The 23,950-nt window shown below is 47.6% G+C and overlaps 1 protein-coding gene across 7 annotated transcripts in view; it reads right to left on the bottom strand.

Moving 5' to 3' along the window:
• Positions 1–23,950, bottom strand: part of SAMD3 (sterile alpha motif domain containing 3) — a 102,172-nt gene that overhangs the window by 11,288 nt on the left and 66,934 nt on the right. For 6 of the 7 annotated variants that reach the window (XM_038396766.2, XM_043510937.1, XM_038396763.2 and 3 more), the window contains one exon: positions 12,760–12,927. The exons of the other annotated variant lie outside the window; for it this stretch is intronic. In XM_038396766.2, the coding sequence (XP_038252694.1) occupies positions 12,760–12,927 (168 nt within the window). The remainder of the gene's footprint in view (positions 1–12,759; positions 12,928–23,950) is intronic. 7 annotated transcript variants of the gene reach the window in all.

Here is a 23,950-nt window from a genome sequence, read left to right on the forward strand (position 1 = left end):
AACAGGTTCCAAATGTGGAGGGGCTTAGTGTGTGGGGATCCAGGTGTGGGATGAGGGGGTTCTGGGTGGGGCAATCTGGGTGTGGGTGGCTCAGTAGAGGGTGCAGGGGGGATATCTGGATGGACAGGAGCTCGTTGGGGGGTTCTGGGTGCAGGGGCAATGGGTCTCTGTGAGGAGGTTCAGGTGAAGGTGGTTGGGGCTCAGCAGGGACAGGGGCTCTGGCTGTGGGAGGATGGGGCTCAGATACTGGGGGAGTGGAGCTTGGTAGGGTGAAGGTCCAGGTGCAGTTGGTTGGGGCTCAGTGGGATGGGGGTCCAGATGTGTAGGGCTTGTTGCTGGAGGTCCAGGTGCAGAGGGGGTGGGGATTTGAGTGGACGGGGGATGGTCTGGGTGCAGGGGTGGAGGTTCAAATGCAGGGGGTGGGGCTCAGCAGGAGGGTTTGAGTCCAGGGGGTCTCCAGATGCAAGGGGTGAGGCTCGGCAGGCTGGGGGTTCAGAGGGCTCTCTGCTGACTGCCCAGGGAGCCCGAAACAACGCACTTACACTGCTGGGGGTGGGACGCGTGACCACTCTTGTAGGTTCCCTTTGCTTCCCTGTCAAAAAGTCCTTTTTCTGTGGGGAAGCAAAGTAATCTGTGGGGGCAGATGAATGCATGCACAGAGTGGTGGAGAATTTTCCCAGGAGTACTGGCCACCAACACCTTATCCAAACCAGTGGCCTCCATACAATCCATAGGACAGTCCTCGGTTGTGGAGGTCCCACACCTCATCTTGCTCTAAGCTGAGATCACCAAGCAGGTCTGTGGTGGTGATCATTGAGCAGCTGCAGGTCCAGGCACCGGTGAACCTTCCTCTCGTGGAGCCTCCAGAGTCGTCCCATCTAGGTCCACCAGCCTTGGAGCAGAATCCGGATCTGGCACAGTTAACTGCTTTGTCTTCATCGCTAGATGATTCTGTGGTATCTGGCTCTTCCTCTTCTTCGGTACCAGAGGATTCCAAGGCATACCAGGACCTTTTGCAGTGCCCGGATTCTTCCCTGGGTATTCAAGCAGAGTTCCTGCAGAAGAATACCCATAAATTTCTGAATATCCTGCAGCCATCTGTCCCTGGGAGAGTCACCCTCCCTATTAACAATGTGCTCCTTGAGCCCTCTGGAACATGCCGGCTTCGGTACCTCCTACCATGAAGTACATGGAGAAACGCTACTTTGTACCAGTGCAGGGATTTGAGGGTTTATACTCAGATCTGACCCTGAACCATCTGGTCTTAACCAGGGGGAACAATAAAGCCCTGCAGGGCAGATTTAAGTCCACTCCCAGATCTAAATGGATGGATTTGATGTGTAAGAATACCTAATAAGCATAAATCAGCCATTTTTTTCCTTTGTACTTTCAGCCAGCTTGACTATGAAAGTAACTATTCATCCACAAGCATATTGTAGTTAAATATTCATTATCGACTAATAACCTATATTTCAATAGCTCTCTTGACTTAAACCCACAAAAGGAAGAAAATTTAGTGCTTTGACCTCCTCTTCCTTGCAGATCCGCACTGGTAACCAGCAGGCATTTCCTATCCAAATATGATTTTGTAAACTGGACAGCTATGTCTAAGCATGCTGACAAGCTGCCTGAAGCCTCAATGGAGGCATTTGGGGCATTTATTACCAAAGACTGCTTGGTAGATAAGACTTTGCAGTCTGCACTAGATGTCGTGGATACTTTGGCCAGAGTGATGGCCTTGGTGAGGACCAATGAAAAGGGCATCCTGGCTGCAGAATTTGGGCATTGCTCCCAATGTACAACAGGCCATAGAGGATTTGCCCTTCGATGGCAGAATCCTTTTTGTTGGACAAGACAGACAAGATTCTGCACTCCTCCAAGGATTCCAGAGCTACCCTATGGTCCTAGGGGGTGTATATGCTGGCAGTGCAGAGGTGCCACCATGGTGATCAACAGCAGCAGCATCTGCAGCTCACATTTGGGAAGACTTTCCCTCCCACAAGACAGCAGAACTACCCCAGAAAGGAGCAGGTCCCAGAGGAGGACACATTCTGGTGCAGGGTTTCACCAGTTGACATGCCTTCACCTGGCGCCCCCAAAGTGCCTGTTTTGACTCCTTGGTCCACAGCAGTGTTCCAGTCACTGCTCCCTTCTCCCCATCTCCTCTGTTTGGGGACAGGCTGGCCTGCTTTTACAATGCTTGGGGCTTGATCACCACAGAAAGCTCAGTCCTAAGCTCCAACAGATCGAGCTATGCCATCCAATTCCTCTCCATCTCCCCGCTCCCTCCAGGACCCCTCTCATGAGATACTGCTCCTCAAGCAGGTTCACTCTCTATTGGCTTTGGGGGGAGTAGAGGAGGTTCCACCAGAACATGGGGGGGGGGGGGGGTGTCACAACTTCTTTTCTATTCCCAGTACTTTCTGGTGCCCAAATCCAAGGGAGGGATAAGACCCATTCTCGACCTTCATGGCTTCAACAAATATATCAGATACATTAGGTGCTAAATGGTCACTCTATCAACTACCCTCCTTGCGTTGTCTCAGAATGACTATTTTGTTGCTCTGGACCTTCAGGATGCTTTCATGTGATGATTTTGCTAAGCCACAGAAAATTCCTTCAGTTCATTGTAGTGGAGTGCCACTTCCAATGAACAGTGCTTCCCTTCAGTGGTTCATATACTTACTGACAATACTACCACAATGTATTATATGAACAGGCAAGGGGGAGCACAGGATCTGGTTGTGGCAGTTCTGAAACGAGGAGAGTATCACTCTGACAGCCAACTGCTTGCCCGGGGTCCAGAAACATCTCACACGCCATCTCAGCAGGAATTTTTCCCTGAAACACGAGTGGTCTGTGAAGACAGGTGTTCTCTGGGCCATTTTCACAGCATGGGGCATTCTGAAGATTCTGAAGACAACAGAAAATGTCATCTGTTCTGTTCTTGAGTGGGCCTCAATCCAGGCTCCGTCTGACACTTTCCATCTCAGCTGGCAGTCAGCTTTCCTGGATCCCAATCATCCCCAAGCTGAAAGCAGATCGGGTCAAGCTCATTTTCATTGCCCTTGTGTGGTTCTTCTAACGCTGTCAATTCAGCCTCCCGTACCTCCACTCCAATGTACTCATACAGAATCACAGTCACACCTTGCATCCTGCACTCAGCTCCCTGCATCTCACAGTGTGGCTGCTTCATGGCTAAATAAGGAGGAAGAGCAGTGTTTGGTGGCTGTCCATCAGGTCTAACTCAACATTAGAAAGCCCTCTACCAGAATGGCCTATTCAGCTATCTCTAAGCGGATAACATCCTGTATCAAGATTGCATATGAAATAGCTTTGGCTACGCCTCTTCAACAGGTGTGACCTCATTCTACAAGAGTGCAAGCAACATTAATAGTGTTCCTTATTGAGTCTCAATATTGGACTTTTGCAGGCTGCTACTGGTCATTCAGACATACATTTATGAACTATTATGCTAGTACCGCATCTTCCAAGGCAGATACAAGTTTTGGTAGGGCGGTCCTGCAATTCTGGTTTAGGTAGACTCCGAGACCTGCCTTGTAGGCTGGGTACTGCTTGTGAGTCATCTAAGTGGAATCTATGGCTCAATCTACTAAAAGAAGAACAACCAATCACTAATTGTAACTGTAAGCCTAACTTCACTACCAGGCAAATTGGTTGAAACTATAGTAAAGACCAGAATTACCAGACACACAGATAAACATGATTTGTTGGGGAAGAATCAACACAGTTTTTGTAAAGGGAAATCATGCTTCACCATGATTCACTATTGGAATTCTTTGAGGAGGGGGGTCAACAAACGTGGACAAGTGTGATCGAGTGAATACAGTGTACTTGGACTTTCAGAAAACCTTTGACAAGGTCCCTCACCAAAGGCTCTTAAGAAGATTAAGCAGTCTTGGGATAAGAGGGAAGGACTGCTCATGAATCAGTAATTAGTTAAAAGGCAGGAGACAAAGGATGACATATATGGTCAGTTTTCAGAATGAAGAAAGTATATAGCAGTATCTCCCTTGGATCTGTACTGGGACCAGTGCTGTTCAACCTATTCATAAATGATTTGGAAAAGGGGGTAAACAATGAGGTGGCAAAGTTTGTAGAAGATACAAAATTACTCAAGATAGTTAAGTCCAAAGTAGACTGCTAAGAGTTACAAAGGGATCTCACAAAACTGCGTGACTTGGCAACAAAATGGCCAAGTAAATTAAATGTTGATAAATGCAAAGTAATGCACATTGGAAAACATAATCTCAACTATACATATAAAATGATAGGGTTAAAATTAGGTGTTACAACTCAAGAAAGAGATCTTGGAGTCAAAGTGCAGCAGCAGTCGAAAAAGATGACGGAATGTTAGGAACCATTAGGAAAGGGATAGATAATAAGATAGTAAATATCATGATGCCACTATATTAATCCATAGTATGCTCACACCTTGCATATTGTATGCAGTTCTGCTCACCCCATCTCAAAAAAGATATAGTAGAAATGGAAAAGGTACAGAGAAGGGCAACAAAAATGGTTTAAGACTATGCAACGGCTTCCATATGAGGAGAAACTAAGAACACTTGGACAGTTCCGCTTGGAAAAGAAAGGACTAAGGGGGATCCAATAGAGGTTTATAAAATCATGAGTGGTGTGGAGAAAGTGAATAAGAAAGTGTTATTGCCCCATTCACATAAAACAAGAACTAGGGCTCACCCAATGAAATATATAGGCAGCAGTTTTAAAAACAAACAAAAGGAAGTACTTCTTCCCACAATGCAGTCAACCTGTGGAACTCATTGCCAGAGGAAGTTGTGAAGGCCAAATGTACAACTGGATTGAAAAAAGAATTAGATAAGTTCATGGAGCATAGATTCATCAGTGGCTATTAGCCAAGATGGTCAGGGACACAACTCCATGCACTTGGTGTCCCTAAGCCTCTGACTGCCAGATGCACAACAGGGGATGGATCGCTTGTTCTGTTTATTCAATTTGAAGCACCTGACACTGTCCACTGTCAGAGACAGGATACTGGGTTAGATGAACCATTGGTCTGACCCAGTATGGCCATTCTGATGTTCTTTGAGATGTGATGCAGATGTGTATTCCATGACCCACCCTCTGTTCCCTCTGCATTGGAATCTAGTATCTGGGTGTTTGGTGCAAAGGAACTAATGGGGGTGTCAGGTCAATGCTGCCTCATACAGCCACAGAAGGGGCTATGGCCACAGCGCCGCCCCTCAACAGGTACTGCTAGGCAAAATTCTCTGGCTCCAATGCAGACACACCTAAATGGCATATACATTTGCATCACATCTTGAAGAACCACTGTTACAGTAAGTACCCATTTCTTATGGATCATGTTTGTAAGTAGCATTTTAGTCTCCAATCTAGACAGGGCACTGGGTCTTCTCTATGGCATAACCAGGTTACAATGTGGTAATATCCCAATAGGATTTAAACATGCGGTCATACTGCACTATAGCCAAGTTTAACTGCACTCAGTCATTTTACTGCACTCAGAGGAAAAAAATTAGACAGTGCCTGGGGACTTTACTGGATTGCAATACAGAACCAAATCAGTAATTGGAGATCTCCTTCGTCATTGCATTGTACTACAAAGAGCTGAGATCAAACTCTCAAGCTAACGGCCCCATGTTTACATAGGATGACAGTGGCAGAAGTGCATTCTCAGGTCTTGAGGACATCCCCTCTCCCCTGGATTCTTCAAATCACTCTCCCTCCCCTGACCAGAGCCTAGTTCACTGACCTTTACAGCATGCTGTAAATCACATCAGTTTGCCTGGAGATAGTAGAGAGCATTTTAATTTTATTAATTTTAGTTCGTGTCTCTCAATTGTTTTTATATGGAAATCACTCCTATTTGATTTTGAACATACTATAAGTAAATTGTTTGCACTTGTGTCTAGAGTTTAAATTAACGGTTCTAGGTTTGTGCACGTCCACATGCACAGCCACTGGAGATTTTTCCCTTAGCGGTATCTGTAGGCTCAGCTGTGGCGCCCTCCCGAGTGCCACACTCATGTGTCGGTATATCAGGTGCCATCAGTCCTACGCCCTCTCAGTTCCTTCTTGCTGGCAACTCCAACAGAGGGGCAGCTAGCAACCTTGCGTGCTGAGCTCACCCAGGTGGGCTCCAGGTCTGAAGCATCTAGCACCTAGACAAATTGGAGGATTGGGCCAAAAGAAATCTAATGAGGTTCAATAAGGATAAATGCAGGGTCCTGCACTTAGGATGGAAGAATCCAATGCACCGCTACAGACTAGGGACCGAATGGCTCGGCAGCAGTTCTGCGGAAAAGGACCTAGGGGTGACAGTGGACGAGAAGCTGGATATGAGTCAGCAGTGTGCCCTTGTTGCCAAGAAGGCCAATGGCATTTTGGGATGTATAAGTAGGGGCATAGCGAGCAGATCGAGGGACGTGATCGTTCCCCTCTATTCGACACTGGTGAGGCCTCATCTGGAGTACTGTGTCCAGTTTTGGGCCCCACACTACAGGAAGGATGTGGATAAATTGGAAAGAGTACAGCGAAGGGCAACAAAAATGATTAGGGGTCTAGAGCACATGACTTATGAGGAGAGGCTGAGGGAGCTGGGATTGTTTAGTCTGCAGAAGAGAAGAATGAGGGGGGATTTGATAGCTGCTTTCAACTACCTGAAAGGGGGTTTCAAAGAGGATGGCTCTAGACTGTTCTCAATGGTAGCAGATGACAGAACGAGGAGTAATGGTCTCAAGTTGCAATGGGGGAGGTTTAGATTGGATATTAGGAAAAACTTTTTCACTAAGAGGGTGGTGAAACACTGGAATGCGTTACCTAGGGAGGTGGTAGAATCTCCTTCCTTAGAGGTTTTTAAGGTCAGGCTTGACAAAGCCCTGGCTGGGATGATTTAACTGGGACTTGGTCCTGCTTTGAGCAGGGGGTTGGACTAGATGACCTTCTGGGGTCCCTTCCAACCCTGATATTCTATGATTCTATGATTCTATGATTCATCGGAGACCAGGGTCAGTGACGGGGGCCAGGGCTGCAAAGGGAACTCCCTCCAACACTGACCTGGGGTCTAATCACCAATCCAGGGACGACCGGGTGTGATCCAGCACCCTGACTAGACAGCCTAGGTTGGGCCTCTTGGAGATGTAAGACTGACACCAGCCATGCTTGCAGAGGCCAGAGATAGAGCCAGGCATGACTGAACATGTATGCACATGTGGCCCAACAACCGCAAGCAGATGTGAGCCATGTTAAGTGAGTGGTTCTTGCAGGGTATAGCCCCAAGATACAATCTCTAGCATCCAGTGGTCCGAGGTGACTGGCACCAGGCCAAACAGTAGGGATGAAGACAGCCGAGGGAAAGAACAAGGTGGATCCGGGGAGTTGATTGAGGCGTCGCTCTCGAGCACACCTTGAAATTAGTGCTTCTGGCCCTCCAGATGCTTTGCCAGGCCAGGCTGCGCAGGCGAGTGGGAGGACGAAGGTCGGCAACAACTAAAGCTCGTATTTCTATCCTTTCTCCTCGCAGACTCCTGTCAAGGCGGCCAAGGCCTTGGCGGCAGTGGCCAGAACTGCTTCCTCGCTGATCGCGGTGTATGCAAACCCAGGGAGTGAAGGGTGGCCCGAGTGTCCTTTAGGCCATGCAGCCTCGCATCCGTCTGCTCTGCGAAGAGACCATTCCCATCAAACAGGAGGTCTTGAATTGAAGCCTTCATTTCTTGGGACAGGCCAGCAGCAGTCTGAAGCCAGGAGCTGCGCTTTATGACCACCGCCAATGCAACCACCCTAGCCACCGAGTCAGCTGTGTCCCATGCCATTTGAAGGGAGCACCTTGCTGCTTCAGTACCTTCTTCCATGAGGACGTCGAACTCCTGGGCCAAGTCCCAGGGCAGGGCCTCCTTGAACTTACGGAGGGAGTCCCATAAGTTAAAACATGCCCAAGAGAGCTTGGTTGTTTGACACCAAGAACTGAAGGCTGGCTGTTGAATACATTTTCCTCCCAAAAAGATCCAGCATCTTGGCCTCTTTATTTCTGGGGGTTGAACTGATGTGCCCCTGCTTGTCCTTTTCATTGGCTGCAGAGACAACCATCAAGCCTGGAGGTGGATGGGTATACAAGTACTCGAACCCTTTGGCTGGGACAAAGTACTTTCTCTCAGCCCTCTTGGAGGTGGGAGGGATGAACAATAGGCTTTGTCAGAGGGCCTTGGCAATTTTCAGAACCCCGTCATGCATTGCTAATGCAATACGTGCATGGGTAGATGCCGAGAGCACACTGAACAGGATGTCTGCCTGCTCAACCATCTCCTCTACCTCTAGGCCCAAGTTCTTGTCCACCCATCAAAGCAGAGCCTGGTGCTCTTTAAAATCGTCTGGCGGGCTGGCACTTGAGGGTCCTGCCACTGCCTCCTCCAGGGATGAGGATGATGATTGTACTGCCGGGGGAGGCCCGAAGGCATCATCCCCCACAGGGGAAGGGGGTTTCGGAGTGGGTACTCGCTCCTCTACCCCAACCTCCAAGGGCACTTCTCACACTGAGCCCGATGCTCTGGTGCCATCAACTGTTGCTCTGAGGCGGTGGCCGACAAATGGTGCATCAGCATCACAGGCTTGCCCCACACACTCCAATAGGGCCACTGCCCATGTTGCCAAAGTGGCATCGCAGAGGTCCAATCACACCGGTGATGCCTCGGTGATGGGCTGAACTCCCTCTCCATGCCAAAGGAATCCCCTTCTGGTGACTACATGCCTACGTCTGTCAAGTAACTGTCGCCGCTGGAGACCAGTGCGTCCAATAGGAGGACCAGGGCCAGGGCTGGGGGACTGGTATAGTGACAGATCATTCCCACAGTGTGGAGGACAGGGATCTGCGCCGAGAAGACAACCGGTGGGAGGGTGAATGGTGCCGGCCATATGATGACCGGCACCTCCACGTAGGCAACCCATGTTGAGAAGGCAAAGACTTCAATCGCGGTGCCAGTGACCTTGGGCAAGCTGAAGAGGAGTTGGGCTGCAAAGCTAGAAATCTGCGGTGCGGAGTTGGAGAGTGCTGCTTTGGCTCTGGAGATCAGTGGCGCTCAACTGCCCTCTGGGGGGTCCTGACGTCTCACTTGCCCTCACAGGGAGCCTCTGCCACTTCTTGTAGCAGACCCGGTGCCGGCAGCACTGGTAGAGGCCTCTGCTCTCTAGACACTGGGAGAGCCTGGGAAGACATCAGCCCTGCCACAAGTCTGGGTCCCCTACTGCTCCAGGGAGTCGGTAGTGGATTCCTGGGGGGGCTAGGGGCGCCGATTGAGGAGGCACATCCATGCGGCTCCAGTGTGGTCAGGCAGCCAGAACTGGGTCCTTTGCCTGATACCCCATGGCCTTTCTTGCCTGGTGCCAGGGAGCCATTCTTTTGGCGCTCTTTTTGGGCACCGTTGACAGAGAGCAGTGCCGGGCAGAGCCTGGTTCTAGGGTGTGCTGCGCACCAAGGCCGAGGTACTAAGGGTAGAGTCCAGCCGGGAAGACTCAGAATCCAGGCAAAGAGCAGCCTCCATGACAAGGACCTTCGGATGGATGTCACACTCTTTCTGGGTCCTGGGTTGAATGTTTTTGCAAATGCAACACTTATCCTTCACATGTGACTCCCCCAAGCACTTCAGGCAGCTGCTGTGGGGGTCACTTACAGGCATAGGCCTGCTGCAGTCCGAGCAAGGCTTAAACCCAGAGATCGGGGCATGCCTTGCATGGGGTGAAATCCCCATTGGGACTCTAACTTCTAACTACACTTAACAACTACTATAATCATACTTACAAGGCCCTAAGGCTCGACCTAGTCCTGGCTAGGCAAGGAAAAGACGCTCTGACTAACCACCACAGGCGGTAAGAAGGAACTGAGAGGGTATAGGGCCAGCGGCGCCTAATACACCAGCGCTTGAGCATGGCACTCAAGAAGGCACTACAGCCGACCCTACAGATACCACTAAGGCAAAAATCTACAAAGGCCGTGCACATGAGCGTGCACGCACTTGGAATGGAATGGACATGAGCAAGCACTTGAAGAAGAAGATTAGCTTCTGTAAAGACATGAGACAAGGATGTGTATTCTGCAATTTTAATTTATGACATGGTACCCAGTGCCTTGGATGGGTGCCTTTCTGTGTGTTCTGATAAATAAATATACACAAAGCTCTTGCCAAAAAGGATGCTAATAAACATCTTGTTAAAGTGTGTGTTTGTAATATCTAAATCATAGAGTCTCAGGGAGCTGAGCCAGATACATTAATTAATATATAGAAACCAAATAAAAGGCAAAATAAAATATGCTTTCTTAATTTTGCTAGCATGATTTCTCAACCTTAAAGACTTCACTAATGTTAGTTTTTGCATTTAAAATTTCTCTTGCATGTAAGAAAAAGAAGAAATTAGATCATTAAAATGAGGGCTGCCCTGAGGGAGACCTACACATCCATCGCACTCATTCCAGATGGAGGAGGGCATCACACAACAGCAGAAATTTGCCAGTAGCAAACATTCATAACATTAAGGCTACTGAACAAATTCTCCTTCATGTTAGAATTCTTTTTCCTTCCTCATAAACTCTAAAACAGAGGCTAAATAATGGCTTTGTGCATTGTGGTAGAGGGAGCAACCATGCAGTTGGGCAGAAGAGATGGAAAGCAATGTGACTGTGAAAGCCATTGGAGTACAGGGAGCAGTGGGTCTTTCTCCTCTTGTAGAAAAGGTGTAGTACGCACTTCACCATATTCCCTTGCTGGCATTGCAGGCGTGAGGCTATGACCCTAACCACACAGCCCTTCTTTCAACTGGAACATGCAGAAGGAGGGAGTGTTTATACCTGAAAGCACAGCTCCAAAAAGGGAATGAGATTTTAGGGTGTTTCTGGATTAAAAAATTCAGTAATCCACAAACCCCAGATTACAATTTACATAGAAGTTGTTTAAAAGAAATCACCATCTTTCTCCTCCAATGAAACACCTACACTTCATAAACAGATACAAGGAGGGAAATATCTAGATTAAGCTGGAGGCCAAACATTTGTGCGTTTTTTTTTTTTCAAAATACTGATATAACTTGGTGGTTTAAAGTTTAACTGTATTTTTTCAATAGCAGCTTTGATATAAGTGGTATTAGAGTTGGCAAAGCATAATAGAACACTTAACGCATTTATGACAATGTACACATCAATAGTAACACACTTTACGTCACTTACCTGACAGTAATGGCTTCATCTATAAATAGAGAATTCAGTTCAGAAAGATGCAGCACCTGCATATGTACATTCATAAGCACCCTATGTATCCTATATATTAGTACACAGACTACTTATAACATACTACGGATGGACTATCGTGTGAAGATATAAGGGCACCAATTATCTGCTCAAATGTACATGTACGCTTATTTACATATAGAGGGCTCAGCTGTAGCTGGACCAGGTGACTGAACAATTGTAGTCCCTGTTGTACTACTCTTTGTGCAGTCACTTATATGCAGTCCAAAATGCATGCAAAGTGGGTGACACGCACTAACAGAGTGGGAGTTTTGTATATACCATGGGTGGCCAAACTTACTGACCATCTGAGCCACATATGACAATCTTCAGATGTTTGAGAGCCAGGGCATGGGTGTCCCTGCCGGATCTCAGGGCTTCAGCCTTGTGGAAGGCACCTGCTGGGGCTTCAGCCGTGCTCCTGCTCAAGCCCCGGTAGGCGCGCCCTGTGGGGCTGAGGTCCCAAGACCCCCCTCCCCACTGGGAAGAAGCTGGAAGTAACACACTGGGGGAGGGGCCATGTGGAGTGGCACATGGGGTCACATGCCCCCCCACCCCCGGATTTTTGCCAGGGTTTGCTGGTCCTGCTTGGTCACATGGTGCCTCAGGCCTCCTCCCTGCATAGCAGCTTTTGGAGCCAGCAAGCTAGGAGCTCCGGCTGTGGGAAGAGACAGCGGCAAACAGCCTGGGGAGCTGCAGGGAGAGCTGTTGCCGCTGCCTCTCCCCCGGGAGCTAAAGCAGCAGCCCCTCCCTGCAGCTCCCAACTGCTTGCTGCTGCCTCTCCATGTGGATCCAACACCAAGGGGCTGCAGAGAGGGGCCACTGAGAGTAAGGGGGGGGGGAACGTGACTCAAGCTGTTGGGAGGGGTGAACCTTTAAATTGTGCCCCCCACTCTCAGCATGCACCAGTCGTCTCTAGCAAAAGCCCCTAACTCCACCACCCCGCTGCAGGTCAGAGGCCCTGAGCTCCTTTCCCCCACCCTCCCACCCCACATCTGGTAGGCGGAGAATGAGGGAGGGTGTAGGGGGCTCTGCAAGCTGCACTTTAATTGTAAAAGAGCCACATGCAGCTCGCGAGCTGCGGTTTGGCCACTCCTGTTATATACACTACATTTAAAATGCAGGTAAGCATTTCATATCCACTTTGAGCTGGTGCCAATGACTACAAAAGGTGCAGGGCAACAGAGAATCAATGCTTTGTGTTCTTCTGAATGCAAGGGCTATTCAAGTCAGTCACTGTCAGCGCTCAGGGCCCAGGACCCAGCTGCTTCTCCACTGGCCAAAAGAGCACCCCTCATGCAGGGCTAGCTCCAAGTAGGTTGGAGCTACTCTATGCTATCCCCCTTCTGCATGTGGTGGCTTACTGCCACACGGGAGCCCAAAGACATTTGCCAGATAGGTACATATTTCCCATTCCTGTTATTTATGGACTAACTTTCCCTTCTAACAGGAACCAGAAAGCTTACTTTTATTTGCACCATTTGGATTTCATCACATCTGTTTTCAGCAGAAGATTTCTTTGTCTGTCCTCGCCTGTGACCAAACTTGCATTTGTTCCTTATAACCTGCTCATCATCTTCAATTGGTCTCCGCACATATTTGAAGCGATCTTTAAGGGCTCGTTTCCATAGCAACTGCATAAAAAAACCCACCATCATTAGAATCCAACAGGAGTTTGCGCCACTCTCTCAAAGCAGGCCATTATCTACTATTTCTAGACAAAGGAAAAACTGAAAAGGCCGGGAAGGTACAAATTTTTAGCAAGCTTCTTTAACTGCACCTACAGTTTATATATTTAGGCACCTAAACCCAATCTGCAGAGGTTGTCCCAAAGAAAAGCAGGCAATTACAGTATGGGCCAGAAAACAGACAAGCTGCAGTTTGAATGCCAATCTGCCTCCTAATATCACCAATATCCATCAAATTAGTATTTTGTAGTTTTATATGAACTAGCAGAATAAGAGAGAAAAATGGACTGTATGTTAAAAGATGGTGAAAGTTACTGATTGAAGCTCTTTAATGTTTACTTGTGTTTAATCCCAAATCCACTGCCCCAAACAAGTTTCCCTGGAAATATCTGTGGTGTACTGGCTTCTACAAGATGGTAACATAAAACTTCATATTTGAAGCATACCAAAATGTGGAGAAAACACCTGATTTTTCATTTGATATAGTCAAGACAGCTTGGAGCACTCATATCTTATTGAGGCTCTCTTTTAATTTACAAGCACTTCCTTTAGAATTAATGAGTTAACTATATGAGTCGTTTGTGCCTCAATGAGACTCCCCGGTCCATCACCCCAAATACTTAGCATGGAAGGAGGAAATGCCATTGGAAGTCCCAATGGAAGTTTTGTCTCCACATGCTGTTCTTAAAGGGAGCTATTCTAGATAAGTTCTTATATCAGTCCCAATACTGGGGTATCTGATCAGCACCTGAAAAGTGGCAAACCCAAGACAATGATGCTAGTTTTGACAACTGGATCAATGACTCAGTTTGTAAATCCTTCCTGCAAGAGTTGCTGTTTCTCATATTATTCACATTTCAGCAATAAGATGTTACAAAATTGAGCAAGTATTAAATTGGCTGAAAGGAAGAGACTCCAGGAGTCACTGAAATGTATAAAATTGATACACAAATAAGACTCCCTATTTCCAGCACCGGTTCCCACAGTTACAAAGTATCAGACCACTATTCTTATTTTCTGAGACATAGGACAACACCAAAATAAATAAAGCCTGTAGAATTACCCAGAAGGATTGCCTGGTGGTTGGGACACTGACTTACAGCATGGGAAACCTCGGTTCAAGTCCCGGCTTTGCCTCAGACTTTCTATGTGACCTCTGGTAAGTCACTTAGTCTCTCTATGCCTCATTTCCCTATCTATAAAATGGGCCTAGACTAGAGGTGACTGGCAGTCTAGATACCAAAGCCCTACCCAAACTTGGCATTGGAAACAGGAGATGATGATGTAGAGCTATAAATCCCACAGCAACAGCACTTGCTTCTGAACTTTTAAACCTTGTGCCAATATGGGTCCATGATTAACCAGTCCAGGCACAAGGAGCTATTTTCACAAAGAAACTTTGGCATGGCAACAATCTGTGTCCCAGTTTCTACAAAATCGCCAGGATTCACAAAGCCAGAGTTTCGCACTAAGATCCCTATACAATGAGTGGAGACGGATAGGTGCCTCTGGATGGGATTCACAAAAACAGCATGGTGGGTGGCTCCCAGTCTAGGCTATCCCATGGGAGATACTGAAGCAACGAGTGTGTCCTAAGCCCTGCTCCTCTAAGGGTGTTCAATGCCTCCCTCTGCTTGGGATTCTCAGCTACAAAACCTCTTTTGGCATTAACTGCCAATGCTGTTTTTGCAAGCTGCTGGGGGAAGGGGCAGACCTTCCACATAACTTTTAGCTCAGCAACTAGTATACTCACCTGGGATGTGGGAGACTCCCCAACTCATGTCCCCCCTCTGCCTAATGAGAAGAGAGTTGAACACAGATCTGTCACTTCTCAGGTGAGCATCTTAGCCACTGGGCTATGGGATATTCTGAAGTGGGTTACTCTCTCCTGTTAAAGCTAATCCACTTGAATAAACAATTTAAAAAATTCATGGGAGCAGGGGGACTGGATTCTGTATCTCTCATCTCCCAGGTGAGCGTTCTAACCACCAGGCTACAGAGCCAATTCTCATGCTCGCTCGTTCTCTCTGGGCAATGATTCTTTCATTATTAATTCAGAGTCGAACAGCTTCAACGGAAGAAGTTGAGGGGATCCCACATCAAAACATCCTATAGATCAATGATTAGGGTACTCTCCTGACAGGTAGGAGATACCTATTCAAATTCTTTCTCCTCCTCAGACAGAGAGGGGACTTGACTGGGGATCTTCCATATCCCAAGTGAGTGCTCTAACCACTGGGCTATAAATTATAAGTGAGGTATTCCCTGGCTGTTTTCTGCAAATTCGCATACGTGGCCTGATCCCATAGGCGACATATGAGCACACATACCAGATCGGACCCTTCAGGAAAGCTAGGCAAAGGAATACCTATCTTCCCCTGGTTCGTGCATCACTCTGTGGCTTAGTCATCTACAAACCTAGAGTGAGACAGCAGTGCTCATGTGTTACACCAACAGACCCCTGTTGTCGGCAGGTGGGATTGAACCTGGGACCTCTGGAGCTTAGTGAATGGGCCTCTACTGCATTAGCTAAAAGCTGTATGGCTACTGTATTAGCTAAGGCTGTAGAGCAGTCTCATGAATCTCTAAGTGGTCTTGGTGCCACTAGATGGGACAGAGCACCACACCCAGGTTTGTGGGTTACACATGCGACAGAGAGAACTTGGGTACCTAAAGTGGTAGTTCGGCACCTACATCCTTTTGTGAACCTAGCCCAAGATCTTTAAAATATCATCAGTTTTTCATTAGCCAGACATGAGGCCCTAAAAACCTGCTTGCCAACAGATTAGTTTCCCAAGACTGCATTTCCAAAACATCCTGGAATTCCAAACTCTGTATGTCAGTGGAGTACCCAACAGTGCTAACTACAACCACATTCAAAACCAGTTATCAAGCAAGTTCTTGAACAAGACTTCATCAGCCTGAAACACACATTTCTATCTGTACTTACATACTATAATTACAAGGAAAACCTCAGTGTTTGTCTACATGAACAATTAGACTGCAGTATGTTGGGGGTGTGACCACCTCCCATGAGCCTAACTGTCCAGGTGCAGCCTGCTGACTTCATTAACAGTCCATTAATGGACTTTGAGCCAGCCCTGTTTCAAAGACGATTAGATTGAAATACTCTCACAAACTGTTTGTGTGTGTCAGCAGGGTGCACACGGACAGTGCAGGTAGATTCACACCCCAGCTTGCAGTGGTCTAATTGTTCATGTAGACAAGCTCTAAGGGCATGGATACACTTGCAGATGTAGAGCACTTTGAGTTAAACCCGCCTTTGGAGAGCACAGCAGGGAAAGCACTGCAGTCTGTTCACACTGACAGCTGCAAGTGCACTGGCATGGTCACATTTGCAGCACTTGCAGTGGCATTGGGAGCGGTGCATTATGGGCAGCTGTCCCACACAGCACCTCTTCCCATTCTGGCGCTATGGATTGTGGGAAGGGGGAAAGGGGTGCAGGGCATTCTGAGTCCTGTCCCAACGCCCTGTGATGCATCGGTTCGCATCCCAGCAATCCCTGTGTCTCCGTCCACATTTGGCGCCATCTTTTAATGTTTTTTGCACTGCGCGCTCTGTCTTCCCTTTCAGTCTGCGGGAATGGATCCCGAAGTGCTGAGGAGTATGCTGACGAGTCTCGCCAGCATGTCACGTTTGGCAGTCGAGTTATTCCTTATGATTCAAAGTGACAGTGAGAACTCAGATGATGATATCGACTCGAGTAATGTATATGGCACGAGTTTGCTTGTGGCATTCACAGACATGCTCACCACCATGGAACACCACTTTTGGGCTCGGGAAACAAGCAGTGAGTAGTGGGATCACATCGTCATGCATGTCTGCGATGATGAGCAGTGGCTGCAGAACTTTCAGATGAGAAAAGCCACTTTCACAGGACTGTGTGAGGAGCTCGCCCCCACCGTCCAGTGCATGGACAAGAGATTGAGAGCTGCCCTCACAATGGAGAAGCAGGTGGCTATTGCAATCTGGAAGCTGGCAACTCCAGACAGCTACTGATTGGTCGCTAACGGTTTGGAGTGGGAAAGTCGACTGTTGGAATCGTGTTGATGCAAGTTTGCAGGGCCATTAATCGCATCCTGCTCAGAAGAACCATGACTCTGGGTAACATGCGTGACATTGTGGATGGCTTTGCACAAATGGGTTTCCCTAACTGCGGAGGGGTGATAGCACAAACATTCCATTCTGGCACCAGCCCACCTAGCCTCCAAGTACATTAATCGGAAGGAATATTTCTCTATGGTTCTCCAGGTGCTTGTGGATCACTGTGGGCGTTCCATTGACATTAACACAGGGTGGCCCGGAAAGGTGCATATCACACGCATCTTTCAGAACACTGGCCTGTTCAGGAAGCTGCAAGCCGGGACTTTTTTCCCAGACCAGAAGATCACCGTAGGGGAAGTGGAAATGCGCATTGTGATCCTTGGAGACCTCGTTTATCCTTTAATGCCGTGGCTCATGAAACCCTACACAGGGAGCCTTGACAGCAGCAAGCAGCAGTTCAACAACAGGCTGAGCCGGTGCAGAATGACACTGGAGTGTGCTTTTGGCCGTTTAAAGGGCCGTTGGCACTCTGTATGGAAAGCTGGACCTGGCCCATGACAGCATCCCTGCAGTTACATCCGTGTGCTGTACCCTCCATAACATTTGTGAAGGGAAGGATGAACGATTCACTCAGGCATGGAACTCGGAGGTTCAACACCTGGAGGCTGAATTTGAACAGCCAGAGAGCAGGACTATTAAAGGGGCCCAGCATGGGGCTGCAAGGATTAGGAACGCCTTGAAGGAGCAATTTGAGTCTGAAAGCCACCAGTAATGTCTGGTGCCCTGCACAGGAGTGAAGTGCAGTGGTTCCAATGTTAGTAGGAATCCGTGTTTGCTACGCTGACTTGCAGTGCCTGTTTTCTTTCCTAGGCTAAGGTATCTTTTACTTATGCAATAATAAAGAATGTTTTCAAAGCCAAAAAATCCATGTATTGAAAAGAAACAGAACTGTCTGGGAAACAGAAAGGGCAAGGGGGTGGGGTGGGGAATGGTACAATCACAGATCTGCGTATGTCCTGTTATCATACTCAGCCTTCCTGTCTGGAGTGCTGTGCAGTGGGTGCTGCACTTCAGGATGGCTATACTGCATGGTGATGGGGGGTGAGTGCAGTGGGTAAGGGTTGTAGTTTTCAGGGCTGGGTGGTGAAGCTACAGCTATTGGAGGTAGCTGGTGGCAGTAAGGACCCGGATGTTGGGGAAAGTGGGTTGGAGGTGACATGGGGGCACAAGGGAAAGAGTTTTGGAACAAGGACTGTGGGGGGCGGAGGGGATGCGGTAGTGCTCCGCCTGCATGGCTACGAGAGCCTGGATCAAGTCTGCTTGGCGCTCCATTATGCTTATCAGCCGATCCGTGCTTTGCTGTCAGAGCACCACGCTTTTGTGCCGGCGCTCCTCATTCTGCTGGCGGATCCTCCTTTTACTGTCCCGCCACTCCTGCACTTTTCGATTTTCATTACTTGAATGCTGCATCGCTTCATGCAACATGTCTTCCTTGCTTCTACATGGCCTCTTTCTGATTCTTTGGAGTCTTTCAGCCGGTGATAACAGACGGCTGAGATCTCAAGGTTGCATCTGTAAAGGCAAAATGCAACACTTAACAGAGGCAGCATTGTTCACATCAGACAGAGCAATGATTCCCCCGTACTTAAGGGCAACCACAGTCTACACAAAAGGATAATTTGTCTGTCCCAAAGCGAGTGCACATAACCCATGGGAGCCCCAAAATGGTGAGTAAAAACAGGGTCAAGCGTGACTGATTGTTTCACGGCTGTACTCTGGGTTTCTGTTCCTTGGGGAGAGCCAACAAAAGCAGGGGGCCCCTATACTGAACACCATCCCCACATTTTCCACAGGAGTTCGTCCTGGAAGATATCTCTCTGCTGAGGGTGACCTGGGAAGCAAGGGAGGGTCTTCTTCTGCAATGCAGATTCCGCCCTGGCCCATAAGCATCTTGTCTGTGTACAGCAATGGTCCCCCCGCCCCTCACACACAGTGGCACGGACAAGTTAGCCTGACTGGGACAAGGACCACAATGGTTCTCCCAAGAAACCTGCACAAGCGCATTGCCCAAGTTCTGGATGAGACCTTTGAAGAGATCACTGAGGCCGATTACCGCGATGTGAGAGAGCACATCAACGCCCTAGTCCGCATTTAGGCATGCATGCAGCCCTAACCCTCCTCACCCCAAGAACCCACACTGAATAACTTCCTTTCCAAAATAAAAGCTGCTTACTGGGAACCTCCTCTGGTGTTTTGTCCTCCCCCAGGCACCGGCTGCCGTGACTGGCTACCTTCCTCCTGGCTTGAGAACAACTCCTGGCTGCGTCCAGGGATTCTGGGGTGTCTTCCTCTGCCTCAGCACCCTCGCTCCCGCTTTGCTCCTCCTCCTACTCCTCCTGCCTTGTTGAGCTGGGCTCTGAAGTCTCCATGTTGGTACTCGGAGTGGAAGTGGGGTCGGCCCCAAGTATCGTGTCCAGCTCTTTGTAGAAACGGCAGGTTGCAGGGGCAGCACCGGAGCGGCTGTTTGCCTCACAGGCTTTGCGGTGGGCATTCCACAGCTCCTTCACTTTAACCCTGAACTGCAGTGCATCCTGATCATGGCCCTTGATATCTGCCTGAAGGTATCATAATTCCTACAGCTGGAATGCAGCTGGGACTGGACAGCTTCCTCCCCGCAAACACTAACTAATGAGGTCCAGCACTTCTCCATTGCTCCAAACTGGGGATCATCTGGTGCGTGGAGACATGGTCACCTGGAAAGATTCACTGAGCACTTCATGCCTGGCTGAGCAAACAGGAAGGAAATTTTCAAAATTCCCAGAGAATTTAAAGGGCGGGTCTGACGGTTAGTCACTTGAGGGCAGGGCAGTAGAGTTCAAAGTGATGACCAGAGTGGCTAGAACAGGCATTGTGGGACACTTCTGGAGGCCAATCGGAGCGCACTAACAGACCAGGGTGTCCACACTGGCGCTGCGGCACACAAAATGTTATTCCACTCGCCGAGGTGGAGTACCAGGAGTGCTCTAGCCATGGAGTCAGAGCGCTCTACATGCCTTGCCAGCGTGGACGGTAGTGAGCTAGTGCACCCGGGGCTCCTTTAATGCGCTGTAACTTGCAAGTGTAGCCAAGCCCTTAAGACAGGCCTGCCGAGAGGGGGGCAGGGCAAAGGTGGCAGTTGCCTAGGGGCCTGGGTGATTTTAAAGGACCCGGGAGCCCCAGCCGCTGCCAGATTCATCACTTCTGCCCCAGGCCCTGCCACCCCACAGGGACAGCCCTGGCCCCCGGAATTGCTGTTGGCGGGCCTGCTCTAAGATTACTAACACAGAAAGACTGGAGAATTTTTTTTCTTTGGTTTGTTTCCTCTGAGCACCTAACAGCATCAATCAATCGTTTTCTCCTGTTTGTGGGTCTTTCACACAGGTAGAGGACAGAGAAAGACTTTTTTTAAAAATAGGAAAGTAATTAATTGTAAGCCATAGGCATTGGCAGGGGAGGGCATTTGTGGGCCAAGATCATACCCAATAGTGCATTTCACTAGAGCTGGAAGAAAAAAGGGACCCCTTTTCCATGAAAATGTTCATGTTTTTTAGAAAAAGTTTAGTCTTGAAGCGGAAAAAAAATAGCAAAAATGCAAAATTTTTCATGGAAACGGATTTAAAGAAAAATTACATTTCAGGAGAACTGAGATGGAATTTTTTGGCCTTGTTGCCTGCCCTCAGGGAAGGGACCTGTCAATTTCACAAGCCAGAAAGGCAGACAGCCTGGGTGCTCTGCCAACCACTCCCCTCCCCCACACCACCCCGATCTAGGAGCCAGAGAGGTGCTGCCCATTCCCGGGAAGTGGGGAGGCAGAGTGCCTGGAGGAAGACGCAGCATGTTTCTCTATCTTCCAGAGTCATTGGAGATGTCAAAACTGGCAGGTTTCCCTAAGACTTTTGTTGAATCTACTTTTATTTCATTTTTTTAAATGGCCTCCCCTCCAAGCGTCCTTTTAACATGTTTCTAAATGACAACATAACTATAAAATCAAAACATGAAATCAGATTTCTCAAACACTTTACTGAAATATAATGTCTTCTGCCTACCTGTCTAGTCCCAAGACCATCATGACCATACGAACTTAAGTGCTAATTTCAACTAAGATAGTTTTACATTCACTTCTGGCATTTACCAAATACCGCAAGAGTTTCCTAGTTTATTCCAAATATCAAGAGTTTCCTTGCACCATGTTTTATCTCATGCCTTTCTCCAACTGAAGAATTTGGAAGGTTTTTTTGCCAGTGCAGTAATCTTTTTCATAACTGTCATCTTTTCCTGATTCTATGGTGATAGTGATCTATCTAGTGATAGTATACAGACTAGGGCAACCTAAAGACACAGTAGGTATGCACTGAGCAATCACTTGGCTCCAGTCTCTGTGAATAAGTGGACAATGCATCTAATTAAAATGGACTGTAACTGAACAGTAGAATATCATACCCTTATGCAACTTAATGAGAATCAGATTCTGTTTCACATTTTCCTCAGTAGATGTGTCTTTGCTGGCAACCAGATGAAACATGTTTTCTGAAGTGACTGAATATTCTCTCTCCATCGCCCATGTTTACAGTGGGAAATTGTTCTGTTTTCTCAGAGAAGTTAGTCATCAGTAATATTTTTAGGTCCTCAGTGGAGTGATGCACTTGATGCTTGTAGAAGAGAACTTTGTGTAATGTTCTTGTGCTACATGGAAATTTTCCAGTGTAAGCCAATTTTCTCGGCAATGCAGCACAATACTCTCACAGCGAAACTTCCAGAGGGCTGCTTTATTATGCTGGAGCTGGTTAAGACAGCATAGTTAAGGTTGAGGTAGAAACTGTTGCTGTAACATGAGTTTACAAGTGTTTTGTTAATGGTAGATCCCATCAGAGAAAAGCCGTGTGGTCGCACAAGCACATCAGATACACACAGTGTAAAGCCAACTACGTAATTTGGTACCTAAATATTAACAGACTATATATTTTCTGCTTTCTTCAGGCACCCTGACCTGCTTCTAAATGTTCACCCCTTCCCCCCAACCCTGAGCTGCTGGCAGCCTCCCTCTTCGCCTCAACCAGGCATCCATTCTCCCATGTCTCCATTTCTCCCCAATAGCCCTCTGTTTCCACATGCCCTCTGTTATTACAGATAATAGAACCATTTTATCCATTTCTATCCCCTTTCCCACAAGTTCAGCTCACAACTGAAGTAGGCCTACTAGGTCCCAATTATTACAACATTTCTTCCAGAGACCAGTAATGGGGGACGGTTGTCAGGAGCAGAGACATGTAGGTAGAGAGAAGAGTGCTCAAGAAAAGTCAGTGGACAAGCACTAGCACTTCTTGCCTTTTCTACCCAACAAATCTCCTGTGGTCCTACGGCTATAATCCACAGAGAACCACGGGAGGATGTTAAGATGAGAGCTGAAGCTGGGTGGGGAGAGGAGGAAATCAGAGGTCCTTCCCCCCTTTTTCCTATGGGCTACCTCTGGTGTGGTGGTACCACTACAGTAGCACATAAACATACATGCATATCTTCTTGTTCACAACTTTCAGATGCTCAGGGCTGCAGGAGCAGAGAACCTCATGAGCTTTAGGAGGTGCACTGGACCTTTCATGAGCTTTTTGATCGGAGAATTATTTTTTTCCAGTTTCCAAGACACCCCCCCCCCCCGATGAAGCTCATGCTTACAAAGATAGTAGCTTGTGAACGTAGTCTTTAAGGGCATGTCTATGCTACAAAATTATGTCGACCTAAGTTACGTCAACATACAGCCTCTGTGGTAATTAAATCACTTTTGCATGTCCACACTACACTCCTTGTGCCAGCAGTGTATGTCCTCACCAGTGCATGTCCTTGCATCGATTTAACTGTCAGTGTGCGGCATTATGGGATGGCTTCTGAAAGGCAGCAACAGTTGATGTAAGCAATGCAGTGTCTACACTGACACTGCATCAACTTAACTACGTTGACCAAAGTGCTAGGCCTCTTGTGGAGATGGAGTTAATAAATTGGCGGGTGAGTTATGTCAGTGGGAGCAACATTTTAGCATAGATCCTTAAGAGTTAGATCAATGTACGCTGCCTTACGCCGACCCAACTCTGTAGTGTAGACCTGGGCTAAGTAACCAATTGCGGGCTGGGCATCAGATTTCACCTAAGGGAGTCCAGTAAACTAAGTTTCATTTCTCACCTGAAAAGTGGCAAACAAGAAACCCATTAAAGTACTTTCCCAGGTCTGGTGAACATCTTTATATTTAGGTTATAATTTAGGAACCATTTGTCAGATTCACTTCAGATTTGGTAGAAAAATATTTACCTTGGCCCTCATCCTAACTTTTCTATTTTCAGGCCACTGTTACCTTTTTTGACTAATTTTGGGAGAAGACATGTGACACTGGCAGACCAGGTGCCAGCTAGGCGTCACTGAACACTGACAAATGCATAGCTGGAGATGAATCACTCACTAAACATCTCTGCTAATATCTATTTGAACAATACTAACACAGAGATGAGTGTTAGAATTGTTAAAATAGGTATTAGATTTATAAAGATGTATTTAGTGTTTGGACTTTATGAAATGTTTGTGAGTTGCTGCATGCATTAATCTCACTTGTAATATCTGTATCCCACATTATAAGATAATATTTAAAGTGTTTGCTCTAAAATTGTAAGCCTCTCCCCCAACTCAGTCAGGAGAGAAGCATTATTGGGAGTGAAATGCTAGTATACCACAAAAGGTGTCATCTCCGCCCCAGTAAAAGAAGGCCCCTAGATATCAGATAAGCCATTGTCAAACAACAGTGGACAAAAGACTTTGCTGATCGCTTACCCCACACCCATGAAGAGAAGACTGAACAAACCTTCCTCTCATCATCTTGAGCTC

This window comes from Dermochelys coriacea, chromosome 3 (assembly GCF_009764565.3).
Source record: "Dermochelys coriacea isolate rDerCor1 chromosome 3, rDerCor1.pri.v4, whole genome shotgun sequence".
NCBI classification, from domain to species: domain Eukaryota; kingdom Metazoa; phylum Chordata; order Testudines; family Dermochelyidae; genus Dermochelys; species Dermochelys coriacea.